The sequence below is a fragment of the Nicotiana tomentosiformis genome, chromosome 2 (genome assembly GCF_000390325.3).
Source record: "Nicotiana tomentosiformis chromosome 2, ASM39032v3, whole genome shotgun sequence".
Lineage (NCBI taxonomy): Eukaryota > Viridiplantae > Streptophyta > Magnoliopsida > Solanales > Solanaceae > Nicotiana > Nicotiana tomentosiformis.
In genome coordinates, this window is record NC_090813.1 from 116,862,703 (window position 1) to 116,879,615 (window position 16,913).

Sequence of the window (16,913 nt, forward strand, 5' to 3'; positions counted from 1 at the left end):
GTATCCCTAGTAGGTTCGCTTTATTTGCATCACGTGCATTTGACTTAGCGAAACTCGGCACAGGGGCCGGGTCCGTATAAAACAGGTATCCTCTTTGAGACCATAACGTTCACTTATGTGCTACATGTTACTTTATTTGGGAGACTTGCATGTCGACCTGCTTTAGGGTGGATTATTTGAATAAGCAGAGAAAAATAATAAAAAAATAATAAAAATATGCTCCCGATTTCTATACAAATATTCGTTCTTTTTAAAATAAATAAATAAAAAAGGCCGAAGTGATTTGGTGCGTTTGGTGTCCATGATTAATTTTTCATAAAGAGAGAAAATATAGTTAGTTTCATTGGAAAATTTATCACCGAACTACGCGGGTCTGATTCTCACCGGATGTGAGATACGTAGGCAAACCTCATCGATTCTGGCCCAATTTTCAGAAAAAAAATTCAAAAATATTTTCCTTTTCCTTAATTCCCTATTTACAATTATTTCCTTAGAAAATCCAAAAAAAAAATCCAAAAATATTTTTTTTTAGTCCCATAGTTTAGCTTTTATTTATTTATTTATTTTTATTCTTTTATAAGAGTCAAAACCCGAGAAATCGGAATTTTTGTGTGTCAATAATATGTTTGATCAAAGTCTAATCCCCGTGTCTGGGTAGACAGGTATACCATGAGTGGGGAAAGAGGTAAGTCTGAAAAGAGGCCCAGATCAGAAGGGATACCAGATTTTCTGATTGTCGATCAGATACCACAGTTGTTGTGGGATTGGTGGAGAGACTTTAAGGAATATGAGCGAAACCAGATAAAGAAATACTTGGGACATTTGGTTCACATGATTACGATAAAGCCCAGGAGGGATGTGATTGAAGCTTTGATTCCGCACTGGGATCCTGAAAATAATGTGTTCCGTTTTACCGACTGTGAAATGACTCCGACCTTAGAGGAAATCGCCCATTTCCAGGGGTGGGGCCGCAATATTCGTCGCCAAAGGCCCATAGTACCAAAAAATGTGAACGAGGGTAGGTTTCTGAAGCTTTTGAACATAAATTACGGACAATATGAAGGTCTAGGAGGCAAATGGGTTAAGTTGGGCTTTTTGTTTCAGTTGTATGGCCTAGAATGCAATTTCGAAAGGAATGTGGGAAAATTGAAATCAAAAGAAGATAAGGAAACATGGAAGGTACATAGAAGGTTTGCATTTATGGTCACCTTTTTGGGGCGTGTAGTTTTCCCGGAAAGAGAGGGACGCATTGACATCCGCTTGGCAGGTGTAGTTGAGGCTCTGACCTCAGAAGGGGGTGATTATACTTTGGTCCCTATGATTCTTTCTTGCATTTTTCGTGCTTTAACTAGATGTAAAATGGGCGCACGAAACTTTGATGGTTGCAATATTTTGTTACAGATATGGTTTTTGGAGCATTTCTATCGTCATCCTACGATCACTAATTTTAGTGAGCTATGGCCCAATCATACTTATGATCACCAGAAAAGAATTGACGAATGTGACTTACCAGAGGGGATTGGCGCCTGGAAAGAACTACTTCTTACTCTGTCTGCCAAACGGATCACTTGGAACTACGATTGGTTCTCCTCTAAAGAGGTCATTTGTGAGTCTGCATACCATTCTTATTTGGTACTCATAGGATTGGATGGTGTTCAGTCTTATGCTCCACTTCGGGTAATGCGCCAATTTGCACGACTACAGGAGGTGCCACCAACACGAGATATGAGCAAGTTCTGTTATGATTTTGGTAAAGATCAACCTCATGACGAAGAAGAAATTATGAAAATTTGGTATGCAAGTAAAGTCTCGGAGTTGAATGATATGGTAGAAGACCGAGATCGTGGAGAGGTGATCCCTGAATATATTACCTGGTTTCATGACCCTTCGTCGCTTAGAGATGGGCCTGAAGGGTCCAATAGGAGGAGAAATGATCAAAGAGCTATAGAAAGGTTAAAAGAGGAATTGGAGCATGCCCGGATGACCATATCCAAACAACAAGCCCAACTACAAGCCGTAGTCGCTCAGATTCGTTTAAATATTGAGAAAGATTATCAATCTACCTTACGGGTCATGGATAAAGATCTAAAGGATGCTAAAAATGAGGCGGCCCGCTTAGAAGAAGAACTGTCAAGCACTATTGGTTTAGTTAGAAGAGCTGAGGCAAATAAAAATGCTGAAATACATAAGCTACAAGAAGACTTGAGTATCGTTGAAGAGGATGCGCACCAACAACAATTGGAGTTTGATCAGCAGAGAGAGCAGTTTGAAAGAGAAAGGGCCTATTGGATACACTCAAAGGGTCAGTTTCATGCACAATTGGAAGAAATAAAAAGGCATAAGAGAGGTCATCAACATGCAGATTTTGAGGCAGAGCGGCGTCAGTGGATGATTGAGAGAGCTGTGCTAAACCGCCGTATTGAAGAATACGAGGGACGCGAGACACAAATGGGGAACGCCCTCAACACTACCCAGATATGGTTGCAGAATTGTCACGTGAATATGGGGCAAGCCAGAGAGCAAGTACTTCAATTGGCAGAGAAAGCAACATATATTCACAACGATCATCGTCATCTAAACAATGAGAAAGTTGGTCAACAAGCATGTACCCTTATTCCACAATTGCCGGCAGTGTTTCAGAATTTGTACGAGATTTTGGGGGGAGAGTGGAGGCCAAGGGATACAGACCTTTGATGATATCAGTTTAAGCAAGAATACCATTGAAGATTAAAGTTTTAGTGCAGTCAATTAGTTTGTAGTTTCATTTTTCATTTGTCGCATTTTTAATTTTATATTTGTCGCATTTTCAGTCATACTTATGTCTTTAGAGTCAATTTCAATAATAATAATAATATTAAAAAAAATTGTTATTATTTCCCCCTGAACTACGTAATGATCTGATTCATGCGGCGACATGATACGTAGGCAACCCACAAAAGGTTCGATCAAAATATTTTTCAATGATTCTAAGATGAGGGATCAAAATGAGGCGTGAGTAAAAAAAAAAATAAAAAATAAAAAAAAATGAGAAGAAAATAAGAGCGTCAATAAGAAGCAACCTCATAAGCCGGAATGAAACATGAAGCCTCCAAAAGCATGCTAGAAATAGTGACAATGATAGGAGCATGGCACATTATGTGTGATTCATATCTATAAAATGCTTAACCCTAACACGTTTGCTGTCTCTTACGTAGTTGAGTTTAGCTTAAGGTGGTTGGTTTGTGGTGAAACTGGCAACACACCATTACTTCACTAGATCTAAGGGAGCAGTAGTAATGACCAATGATGATGAGATCGAGCTGATCAGTGATGACCCCCAGGGTCAATCAGTTGAACAAGAGTCGGAGGAAATAAGAAAATTGAGACAGCAATTGTCTGATGTATATCAAGCTTGGGTGTCTGGTCAGCCTCCACCCCGTGGTCCCTCAGAGGGAACTTCCACCGTACCCCTGGCTACACAACCACCGCTCCATGCAACGAGCGACCACATCCTACCACCAGGGTATGTGCCAAACTACAACCTCCACGTTGCTCCTGGTACCTCTAATGTGCGACCTCCAGTCATACCGGTCAGGGACACTCCTCTAGTCATGTCTGGCGCACCGGCATACACAATCCCGCCTCTACCTCCTGTGATGAGGCCAATCAACGAGCCACCATCTCATGCTTATGATGGCCAATACTACTCTCCAAATATGGCTTTCGGGGTCTCGGCTCCATATAATCAGACTCCTCAGTACGAGTCACCAGTGGAAAACGAAAAGCTTGTCAAGACGGTTGAGCCGGATGAGATGGCCAGGAAAATGAAAAGTCTTGAACAAAACATAAAGAACATACAGGGACTAGGGGGTCACAAAAGTGTTTCGTTCAGTGATCTATGCATGTTCCCTCACATCCATTTGCCACCAGGGTTTAAGACCCCAAAATTCGAGAAGTATGATGGACACGGCGACCCTATCGCCCATTTGAAAAGGTACTGCAACCAGCTGAGGGGTGCAGGTGGAAAAGAAGAATTACTGATGGCTTATTTTGGGGAAAGTCTTGTGGGGGTAGCCTCCGAATGGTTCATTGACCAAGATATCTCTCACTGGCATGTCTGGGACGACATGGCCCAAGCCTTCATCAAACAATTTCAATACAACATAGATATTGCGCCGGATCGCAATTCCCTGTCCAATATGAAGAAAAAGCCGACTGAAAGCTTTAGGGAGTATGCAATCAAGTGGAGGGAGCAAGCAGCTAGAGTTAAGCCACCCATGGATAACCACGAGTTGATCACTATTTTTCTGGAGGCCCAAGAGCCTGATTACTTTCAGAACATGATGTCCGCAATGGGTAGACCTTTTGCGGAAGCGATCAAAATAGGAGAAATGGTCGAAAATGGCCTCAAGACTGGCAGAATTGTAAGTCAAGCTGCTCTCAAAGCCACCACCCAAGCTATCCAAAATGGGTCGGGAAGTTTGGCAAATAGAAAGAAGAGAGATGAAGGGTCCATGATGACTTCGGGATCTAGGGAAGTTCAAAGAGGGGCATCGCACCCTTATGTGCAAGTTCAGCAGGGGCAATCCAGCTACCCTCAACATTACTATCCCCCGCCAATTCCTCAGTACTCCGTGGGACCGCCACAATATACAGTGTTTAATGCTCAATCATATGCTCGTCCTCCCAATCAACAGGTACGGGCACCAGCTCCAAGATTCCCCCGACCTCAGCAGCAAAATTTTCGGGCACCCTACAATGCTCGTCCTAGGCAGGATTATGGTCGAGAGCAGAGGCCGGTGGAAAACTTTACTCCATTGGCTGAATCATACTCTAGTCTGTTCCAGAAGTTGAAGCAGATGGGCGTGATTGGACCCATCGCTCCCCACCATATGCATCCTGATTCGCACGGATTTCAAGCAAATGCTAGATGTGAATACCATTCAGGTGCTCCGGGGCATAGCACTGATGACTGTTGGACCCTGAAAAGAGCCATAGAAAGACTCATTGTTGAAAAATTGATTGTAGTCACGAATGGCGAGGACCCTCCTAATGTGACCAATAACCCGTTGCCAGTACACAATGATGTTCATTTTGTGGGAATGATTGGACGAGATCATGTATACAAGCCGGTTGGTCGAGCAGAAATGACAGTGGTAACAATTCAAGAGGGAACCAAACTGGAAGTAAGTCCAAGCCTAGATGCACCGTTGATTGTGAAAGGTGCCCAGAGCTCAGAGAGGGAAACTTTATTTGTTCCAAAAATCTCGAGGTTGGAGGTTCGCTCCAATGCTCCAAGCCCAAAGTTATACGTCCTTGGAGGTCACCCCATCACAAAGGAGAATCAGGGCGGTACGACGGGTATAATAGAGCCGATCATAATCAAGCCTGCCACACAACCCCGTGTAACAAATACGAAAACCATCCCTTGGAACTACAACAAAACTGTAGTAACCTACAAAGGTAAGGAAATCATAGAAGAAGTGGGGGAAACTGGAGGTTTGACTCGATCAGGGAGGTGTTACTCTCCAGAAGAGTTGAGGAAGGCTAAGCAAATCAGAGAAGGCCAAATGCCAATAAAGAAACCGGTCACTGAAGAAGAGGCGGAGGAGTTTTTGAAAAAGATGAAAGTTCAGGATTACTCAATCATTGACCAGCTGAGAAAGACTCCTGCCCAAATCTCTCTGTTATCTCTGCTTATACACTCAGGAGAGCATGCCCGTGTACTAATCAAAATCCTGAACGAGGCACATGTCTCAGAGAATACCACCGTGAATCAGTTAGAGAAGATGGCCAATAGATTTTTTGAGGTTAACAGAATTTCCTTTACTGATGATGAACTTCCTGAGGAGGGAGCCGGTCACAATAGGGCTTTGCACCTGATTGTCAAATGTGAGGGGCATTATGTGAAGCGAGTCATGGTTGATGGAGGCTCGAGTGTAGATGTATGCCCTCTCTCTACCTTGCAAAGCATGAAGATCAATACAGACAGGATCCGACCCAGCAATGTTCGCATCCGGGCTTTTGATGGCTCAGCGAGAGATACCATTGGGGAGATCAACCTCACCATGACGATTGGGCCTGTTGATTTTGAAATTGTCTTCCAAGTAGTGGACATGGAAACTTCTTATAACTTTCTTCTTGGAAGGCCATGGATCCATACGGCCCGAGCTGTGCCATCCACCTTGCATCAGATGCTCAAATTCGAGCACGACATGCAAGAAATTATTGTTCACGGAGAAGACGAGTCATCCATTTATAAAGACCCGTTAATCCCATGTATTGAGGCCAAGGAAGGATGTGAGTCTATTGTCTATCAGGCTTTCGAAGTGGTTGTTGTGGACCATGTTGAGGAAGGAAAACCCATTCTACATCCGCGTCTCTCCGCCACATCTGTAATGGTGGCTGCACTTATGATGAGACAAGGTTATGAGCCAGGAAAAGGTTTGGGGGCATCATTGCAAGGAATTTCAGAACCCATTTCTCCGTTCAGTAACAGGGGTACTTTTGGTTTAGGATTCAGGCCAACACAAGCAGACGAAGACAAAGCCAAGCACCGCAAAAAACACGGTTGGGTCTTGCAGCAACCTATCTCTCACATTTTCTACACTTTTGTCGAGCCACGATTCAAACATGGTCAAAATTCCTCGGCTCATGCAAACATTGATGAAATTTGCCATGGCCTCAGCCAGATGTTTTCTGAAGTGAATATGATCCAGGCTGGTGAAGGCACTAGTCGTGCCGATATGCAACTAATTGGCCCAGAAACCATGCTCATTAACTGGGAAGCAACTCCTCTCCCCACAAGGAAGGAGTCTTGGTAGTTGACTTTTGCAGCTTCTTTCTTTTGTACTTTGGGTTACTTTCAGGGTTGTAATCCAAATATCTTAGTATGATTGTTTTATTTTGACGTTAACCCTTCTATCCTTTCAAATTCAATGAAATGCAGTTCAGTTTCGTATTTTGTATCTTTTCCTTTTCCTAATTCCTGCCATTTTATTTCCATTTCAGTTTTGTTAATGCCGGCTTTAATAACATGACATGCATGCGGAATTCACGCCCAGATCTCAAAAAGCTGTCTAATTTCGAAATAATGCATCAAGAGGTCGAATATGATGAAGATAAGGTTTTTGATGAAATAAAAAGAGAGTTGGAACAATTTGAAAACAAGCCTAGGCCCAACCTCAATGAAACTGAGCCAATTAATATCGGAGGTCATGAAGAAGTCAGAGAAACAAAGATAAGCATTCACACTGAACAAAAAACCAGAGATGCCTTGATTCAACTTTTATTTGAGTATAGAGATGTGTTTGCCTGGTCTTATGATGATATGCCTGGTTTAAGCGCCGATTTAGTGGTTCATAAGCTTCCCACGTATCCTGATTTTCCACCAGTCCAACAGAAGCAGCGAAAATTTAAAACGGACATGAGTGATAAAATCAAAGAGGAAATAATGAAGCAATTGAGCGCCAATGTTGTAAGAGCCGTACGATACACCACCTGGGTGGCAAATGTTGTGCCCGTGCCAAAGAAAGATGGAAAAACTAGAGTCTGTGTTGACTACAGAGACCTGAACAAAGCAAGTCCGAAGGATAATTTTTGTCACGCCCCGAACCTAGGAGCGAGACCAGCACCCGGTGCCTCACCTAACCTGGCGTACCAAATTGCGACTAAGGGACTCTGAACATATAATGTCATACTTTGGCCATGGGGGCATCTTGCAAGATAATTTGCGAAGCAAAATATAAAACTGAATGGGAACTAGCGCTAACTAAACATCAATATAAAGCTAGGCCGACAAGGTCGTCATAGCTACTGCAGCTGACAAACCACCAAATTATACATACCAGGCCTACAAACCCAACATACTGCACTAACCAACAGGATATGTCTACAAGCCTCTACTGATAGATATATTATGATCGAAACAGGGCCCCGACCTACCCATAATATATATATAAATACATACATAAGATGTACACAAAAACCTAGACCCGATAACTCCGAAGGATGTGGAGCTTACCGATCAGGCTGAACTCTGGAAACACCTACTGAGGAGGTCTACCTGTCTGTCTATCTGAACCTGCATGCATGAAATGCAGCGTCCCCAGAAAAGGGACGTCAGTACGAAATAATGTACCGAGTATATAAGGCAATAACATAACTCAAAACTGAAACTGAACTGATAATATAATAACTGGAAGTCAAAGATGATCTGGAGATATACTTACCTGCTGATAGTGACTAAACTCCTTCAATATAGTAAGTAAAATAAATGTCCGGCCCTATAAGGCTCGGTGCGTGTAAATACTCGGCCGTAGTAGGCTCGCTCATAGGCGCTCGGCCATACTGGGCTCTATATCTCGGCCATCCTGGGCTCGCTCATAGGCGCTCGGCCACAGTAGGCTCGGTATATATAACTTACCATCTGATCAGAGGTTTCCCAATAGGGGCCTGCCCACCGATTATAGCTCGATGGTGGTGAAAATAGTGTAATATATATATATATATATATATATATATATATATATATATATATATATATATATAGACCCTCTGCTCTCTTGACTGAATAAAGACAAAACTAAACTGAATATGAAGTCCCGATAAGGAATAATATTGTAACTTATGAGACTAGAATAATGTGAATAAATTCATGAATACGAACTTCTCTTTATGTCTCATTATTAACACATGTAGCTACGAGATCATGCCAAAATGAAGGAAGGGCTTAGCCTTAACATACCTTATCACAATCTTTCCAATCACCAAGTTGAACTCACCTCTTCGCACCTTAATCTACAAGAATGATAATAATACTATCGTTAAGTTACGAAAGGTACAACTATCGCACAACGAACGACAAACTTATTTTGTATTAAAACGGGCAGCATCTCCCCTATAATCCTTACTTCCTCCAAATTCAAGATAACACCAACAATACAAGAACAGAACAATAACAACATATATACATCATTTTCCAGCCCTATATACACCATCAAATACTACAAAACAGCCCAACACACCCCATATCTTTCTACTCCAATGTCGTATTGACAAACGGTTTAATGAGTTGGAAAATAGACTCATATATCTTTAATTTGATAGGTGGAACACCCCATAACTCTAAGTATATTAGGAGAAAATCGCAGTTATATTTGACCCAAAGTTTCAGTAAAACTTATGAATGTAACTTGTGATGACTTTCATCGACTTTTGTTCCACAACTCTCTTGACTTCAAAACATAACACACGGATGTCATACGACTAATATAAATCATAACATAATCTCCTTATCATGTTAAGCACCCTAGTCTCACCCCAAAGGTATATGTTATAACATTCCCAACTTGTCGACTTTCGACGAAACATTATTTTCTTCAATTGCTTTAGCTTCTGAACTGTCCAACCCTCTTTGTACTTGTTGTTCATGATCTTCAATATTTGTAACCTCAGAGGTAACATGATTAACTTACTTTATATACTTTTAAATATTATCTCATTTTTGGTCCTACATTAGTTTGCTTACGATGCATTTTTACGTACGAAAATATAGGGTGTAACATCACTCCCCCTTGGGAACATTCGTCCTCGAATGTTTACTCTTAGAGACTTTGGAAAATATTTCTAGAGTATCCTTCGCACACTAGGTTAAAACCAACCTGTACGCAGCCAGAAAACATACTATGCATGCCACACATGGCCAATCTTTATAAATAGCAACAATTTTCCTCACCGACCGTAAATCATAAATATTGAAAGTGAAAAATAAAAGCTTACCTGATGACCTGCTAGCCTAAATAGAGCTATGTTGTAGCGTCCCATCTCGAACCATATCTTTAGTTTGAAATAGGTAGGGGTATTTAGACTTCATTTCTCCCTCTGATTCCCATGTCATCTCTTCTACATTCTTGCTCCTCCATAAAACCTTCACGGAAGCTACCTCCTTATTTTGTAGCTTGCGGATTTGTCGGTCTAGGATGGCAACTGGAATTTCCTCGTATGACAAGTCCTCTGTAATCTGTACATCATCCGTGGGCACCACTCGGGTAGGATCGCCAATGCACTTCCGTAGCATAGATACGTGAAAAACCGGATGGACAGACTCCAATTCTGAGGGCAACTCTAACTCATAAGCTAGTTGGCCCACTCTCCGAATGATCCTATAAGGCCCAATATACCGTGGGCTAAGCTTTCCTTTCTTGCCAAACCTCATCACGCCCTTCATAGGTGATACCTTTAAGAATACCCAGTCATTAATCCTGAACTCTAAGTCTCGTCGCCGCACGTCAGAATATGACTTCTGACGACTCTGAGCTGTCAACAGTCGCTCCCGGATAACCTTTACTTTCTCTATGGCCTGCTGAACCAGGTCTGGCCCATGTAACCCAGATTCTCCAACATCAAACCACCCTATAGGAGATCTGCACTTACGCCCATACAAAGCCTCGTACGGAGCCATCTGGATACTGGAGTGGTAACTGTTATTATATGCAAACTCGATAAGAGGTAGATGTTCATCCCAACTTCTTTTAAAATCCAACACACATACTCATAACATATCCTCGAGCGTCTGAATTGTGCGCTCGGCTTGTCCATCTGTCTATGGATGAAAAGCTGTGCTGAGATTCACCTGAGTCCCTAGACCTCTCTGAAATGACCTCCAAAAATGTGCTGTAAACTGAGCCCCACAGTCAGATATAATAGAAACTGGTACTCCGTGTAGCCGCACTATCTCTTTAATATATAACTTTGCATAATCTTCTGCTGTATATGTAGATCTCATCGGTAGGAAGTGAGCTGATTTCGTGAGCCTATCGACTATCACCCATATGGAATCGAACTTACGATTATGATTTCACCTTTCTTTGCCCTATGAATCTTACACACAAATTTGCTGATATTATTTATTCGTGTCATGTAAAAGTTAAAACTACTGAAAAAATAGATATTTTTATTTAGTTATTTTAGATTTTCGAGATATTTCTTTATATGAAGTCAAACTCTTTTGGAAGTAGGCACGTGAAATTGATGATGGTGAGACGCAGACCCAGAACGTATGGTTGGTCTTATATCATGTTAAATTGTTTGAAGAGCTTGAACTGTTATAAAAAGTAGGGGTGGGGTAGAGCGGGCAGATAATTAGATTTAACGGTTCGTCTTATCAGTTATCGGATTGTAAATGTAGTAATCCGCTAGCCATCCAATAAGACAACGAGCGGATTGATATGATAAAGTCCATGTTTATCGCCTCCCATTTCCATGTCGGGATCTCTATATTCTGCATTAGCCCTCCGGGCTTCTGGTGCTCTACCTTCACTTGCTGGCAACTAGTACATTGGGCAACAAACTCAGCAATGTTCTTCTTCATATCGTTCCACCAGTACATATCTTTAATGTCATGATACATCTTCGTCGATCCAGGATGGATGGAAGACCATGAATAATGTGCCTCTGACATAATCTTGTCTCGTAGCCCTGCTACATCTGGAACACACAAACGACCCTTGTATCTGAGAACCCCATCTCCCTTGAGCTCTAACAATGGCTTCTTTTGCCGCTGAACTCGCTCTCTCAACTCGACCAACTCTGGGTCCTCGTACTGCCTTTCCTTGACTTCAGCTATGAGGGATGATTTTGCAGTGTTTTGGAGTACAACTCCACCATCCTCAGAATCTACTAACCGAACCCCCAACGAAGCCAATTGATGAATCTCTCTAGCTAATTGTCTTTTCTCGGGCTCTACATGTGCTAAGCTACCCATAGATCGGCGACTTAAAGCATCTGCTACAACATTAGCTTTCCCTGGATGGTAGAGAATGTTAACATCGTAATCTTTCAATAACTCAAGCCATCGCCTCTGTCGTAAATTCAACTCTTTCTGCTTGAAGATATATTGTAGGCTTTTATGATCAGTAAATATATCAACATGAACACCATATAAATAGTGCCGCCATATCTTAAGTGCATGGACAACCGCAGCTAACTCGAGGTCATGGGTCGGATAATTCCTCTCATGCTTCCTCAACTGCCTTGAAGCATACGTAATTACCTTCCCATGTTGCATCAGGACACATCCTAACCCGACACCAGATGCATCACAATACACGGCATAACCCTCTAGACCCTCTGGAAGTGTTAGAACTGGAGCAGAGGTCAACCTGTTCTTAAGCTCTTGGAAACTCTGCTCGCAAGCCTCTGTCCATTGAAACTTAGTTTCTTTCTGTGTCAACTTTGTCAATGGTGCCGAAAGGGAAGAAAAACCCTCTACGAACCTCCGATAGTATCCTGCTAATCCTAGAAAGCTACGAACCTCTGTTGGAGTGGTAGGTCTAGGCCAAGATTTCACGGCCTCAATCTTCTGAGTGTCCACCTGTATCCCTTCATCTGATACAATATGCCCCAAGAATGCTACAGACTTCAACCAGAACTCACATTTAGAAAACATAGCATACAACTTATGATCACGGAGGGTTTGGAGTACCGCTCGCAGGTGGTCCGCATGCTCATCCTCTGAACGGGAATAAACCAGAATGTCATCAATAAATACTATCACGAACAGATCTAAAAATGGCTAGAATAGGCTATTCATCAAGTCCATAAATACGGCAGGTGCATTAGTCAACCCGAAGGACATGACAAGGAACTCGAAGTGGCCATATCGGGTCCTAAAGGCTGTCTTCGGAATATCTTTTTCCCGAACTCTGACCTGGTGGTACCCCGACCTCAAATCTATCTTTGAAAAGCATCTAGCCCCCTGCAACTGATCAAACAAGTCATCGATCCTTGGAAGTGGATACTTATTCTTAATAGTTACCTTGTTCAGCTGCCTATAATCGATACACATCCTCAGCGAGCCGTCTTTCTTTCGCACAAATAGTACCGGTGCACCCCAAGGTGAGGTACTGGGCCTGATGTAACCTTTCTCCAACAAATCTTTTAACTGCTCCTTCAACTCCTTCAATTCGGCAGGTGCCATTCTATACGGAGGGACGGATATTGGTTGAGTTCCTGGAAGCAAATCGATGCTAAAATCAATCTCTCGCTCTGGAGGAAGACCTGGAAGCTCATCTGGAAACACATCTGCATACTCTTTGACTACGGGAATAGACTGAAGTGTAGGTATCTCAGCATCTGCATCTCTAACTCGCACAATATGATAAATGCACCCTTTTGCGATCATTTTCCTCGCCTTCAGATAGGAAATAAACCTACCTCTGGGTGTTGGTGTATTACCTACCCATTCAAGGACTGGCTCACCCGGAAAATGAAATCTGGCTGCCTTTGCTCGGCAATCAACTGTGGCATAGCAAGCTGCCAACCAGTCCATGCCCATGATAGCATCAAAATCCATCATCTCTAGCTCAACTAGGTCAGCTGAGGTCTGACGACTACAAATTGTCACCGTACAACCTCGGTAAACCCGTCTAGCAATAATCGATTCTCCGACCGGTGTAGATACCGCAAAAGGATCACTTAGTATTTCAGGCACTATACCAAACTTCCTCGCGACAAATGGGGTAATATACGATAAAGTAGATCCTGGGTCTATCAAAGCATAAGCATCGTGAGAGCAAATGGTTAATATACCTGTCACAACGTCTGGTGAAGACTCCTGGTCCTGTCGACCCGCTAAAGCATAGATACGGTTCTGATTACCACCTGAACTGGAACCTCTACCTCTTCCTCGACCTCTACCAGCCGAAGACTGAGACTCGCGCCCTGAAGGATGCACAGACATAGATGATCCTGTTGCTGAACTCGCTGGTTGTGCCATTCCCCCAGAATCTCTATTTGGGCAATCTCGCATCATATGCCCCGGACGCCCACATGTATAACAAGCATCAGAACCTGCTCGGCATTGGCCCAAGTGTCCTCTACCACAAATGTCACACCGTGGACGAAATGACCATGTCTGCGCAGAACCTCATTATCGCTGCAAAGCCGACGCCCGTGAGCTCTCACCTGGTCCTGACTGAGTATAGCGGTCATACTTGTAACCCTGTAACTGAGGTGGCGGAGGCCTAGGTGGCCGTCCGAAGTACTGGGTCCTATAACTACCCTGAGATTGCTCCTGAGACCTGGGAAATCTCATCCTCTTACGTTGCCCTTGCTCAGCCCTCTCTGTACCCTGCTGCCGACGCCTACCCCTTTCTATATTCTGGGCGAATGCCTGAATCCGGGAGATATCCATACTATCCTGCAATGCAGCGGTGGCACATGCCTCGGTTAACTCTGGGGCTAACCCTGCTATAAACCTGTGAATCCTGTCCCGCATAGTAGCAACTATGGATGGTGCATATCTGGCCAATGAGTCAAAATGGAGACTATACTCTCGAACACTCATATTACCCTGCTTGAGGGCTAGAAACTGATCGACTCGAGCCTGTCGGATCTCCCGTGGTAAGTACTGGTCAAGGAAGGCATCTGAAAAATTCTCCCAAATAGCTGGAGGTGCATCACGTCCCCTGGACCTCTCCCATCCCTCGTACCAAAGGATGGCTATATCTCGGAGTCGAAAAGCTGCTAGCTCAACTGCCTCTTTCTCCGTGGCATGCATAACACGAAAGATCCTGTGAAGCTGATCTATGAAATCCTGCGGGTCCTCCCTCTGATCTGTCCCCGTGAACTCTGGGGGACTCAAAGCAATAAACTCTCGGACCCTTGAACTCCCAGACCCCTCAGAAGTTCCTGCACTAGCTGATGCCCTAGCATGTTGCTGTGTCAACAAATGCACCGTACTTCTCAAGTCCTGATCTGATGGAAGTGGAGGGGGAACTGGATGTGCGGTTTCCCTAGGAATCTCCGTAGTTGGTGGAGGAGCCGGTAATGGCTGAGTAGGGGTCTCGCCTTGAGCCTCAGACTGGGCCCCATCTACTGGGGGTACCCTGCTGGTCCCCTCACCTACTACTGTATCTCTCCTCTGGCTAGCCGTAGTCTTCCTAGTCACCGTCATCTGTGCATGCAAACACCAACACATAAGTTTAATTAAAATTTCCTATAACTCAGTTCTATAGCACGATTTAGATTTCAAAGAAGTGTAACCAACTCCTAAATGCCCTGTAGTTCCCTGCTATATAATGTGGTGCACAACACATCTATAAACAAGACCCTACTAGACACGGCTTGTAGACTCCCTAGGACAGAACTGCTCTGATACCAAGTTTGTCACGCCCCGAACCTAGGAGCGAGACCAGCACCCGGTGCCTCACCTAACCTGGCATACCAAATTGCGACTAAGGGACTCTGAACATATAATGTCATACTTTGGCCATGGGGCCACCTTGCAAGACAATTTGCGAAGCAAAATATAAAACTGAATGGGAACTAGCGCTAACTAAACATCAATATAAAGCTAGGCCGACAAGGTCGTCATAGCTACTACAGCTGACAAACCACCAAATTATACATACCAGGCCTACAAACCCAACATACTGCACTAACCAACAGGATATGTCTACAAGCCTCTACTGATAGATATATTGTGATCGGAATAGGGCCCCAACCTACCCATAATATATATATATATAAATACATACATAAGATGTACACAAAAACCTAGACCCGATAACTCCGAAGGATGTGGAGCTTACCGATCAGGCTAAACTCTGGAAACACCTACTGAGGAGGTCTACCTGTCTGTCTATCTGAACCTGCATGCATGAAATGCAGCGTCCCCGGAAAGGGACGTCAGTACGAAATAATGTACCGAGTATATAAGGCAATAACATAACTCAAAACTGAAACTGAACTGATAATATAATAACTGGAAGTAACTGGAAGTCAAAGATGATCTGGAGATATACTTACCTGCTGATAGTAACTAAACTCCTTCAATATAGTAAGTAAAATAAATGTCCGGCCCTATAAGGCTCGGTACGTGTAACTGCTCGGCCGTAGTAGGCTCGCTCATAGGCGCTCAGCCATACTGGGCTCTATATCTCGGCCATCCTGGGCTCGCTCATAGGCGCTCGGCCACAGTAGGCTCGGTATATATAACTTACCATCTGATCAGAGGTTGCCCAATAGGGGCCTGCCCACCGATTATAGCTCGATGGTGGTGAAAATAGTGTAATACTGTATATATATATATAGACCCTCTGCTCTCTTGACTGAATAAAGACAAAACTAAACTGAATATGAAGTCCCGATAAGGAATAATATTGTAACTTATGAGACTAGAATAATGTGAATAAATTCATGAATACGAACTTCTCTTTATGTCTCATTATTAACACATGTAGCTACGAGATCATGCCAAAATGAAGGAAGGGCTTAGCCTTAACATACCTTATCACAATCTTTCCAATCACCAAGTTGAACTCACCTCTTCGCACCTTAATCTACAAGAATGATAATAATACTATCGTTAAGTTACGAAAGGTACAACTATCGCACAACGAACGACAAACTTATTTTGTATTAAAACGGGCAGCATCTCCCCTATAATCCTTACTTCCTCCAAATTCAAGATAACACCAACAATACAAGAACAGAACAATAACAACATATATACATCATTTTCCAGCCCTATATACACCATCAAATACTACAAAACAGCCCAACACACCCCAATCTCTTCATACACAAAACGACCACCGTAGTAGTGTCAAACGACCCGAAAATGTTATGACGAACGACCAGCCAACCACCCTAAATTTATATGGTGTTTCTACACCCACTTCCTCCTCCAAAACTCCACAAAACAGTAGTAAAACACGCAGCCCAACAGCAACACAAAACAGTCCACAAAACAGTCCGCTACAAGTGAATAACTCGAGCTCACGGCTTCCGATCACCGTCCCGTGAGTTCTTACAAGTATAGAATGACTTACCATAAATTTACAGAAGAAAAACTGGATGAAAGAGAGCAGTAAACTCACCTTATTTGTTGGATAACTCAGCTCCTATCTTGGTTCTTCAAACTCTAGGTT

The 16,913-nt window shown here is 43.0% G+C and overlaps 1 protein-coding gene across 1 annotated transcript; it reads left to right on the forward strand.

The window, feature by feature from the left end:
• The first annotated feature begins 1,824 nt into the window (after positions 1 to 1,824).
• Positions 1,825 to 2,694, forward strand: LOC138905472 (uncharacterized). Its single transcript, XM_070193994.1, has one exon. It carries the CDS (start codon positions 1,825 to 1,827, stop codon positions 2,692 to 2,694), a length of 870 nt encoding a protein of 289 aa, XP_070050095.1.
• The last annotated feature ends 14,219 nt before the right edge of the window (positions 2,695 to 16,913 follow it).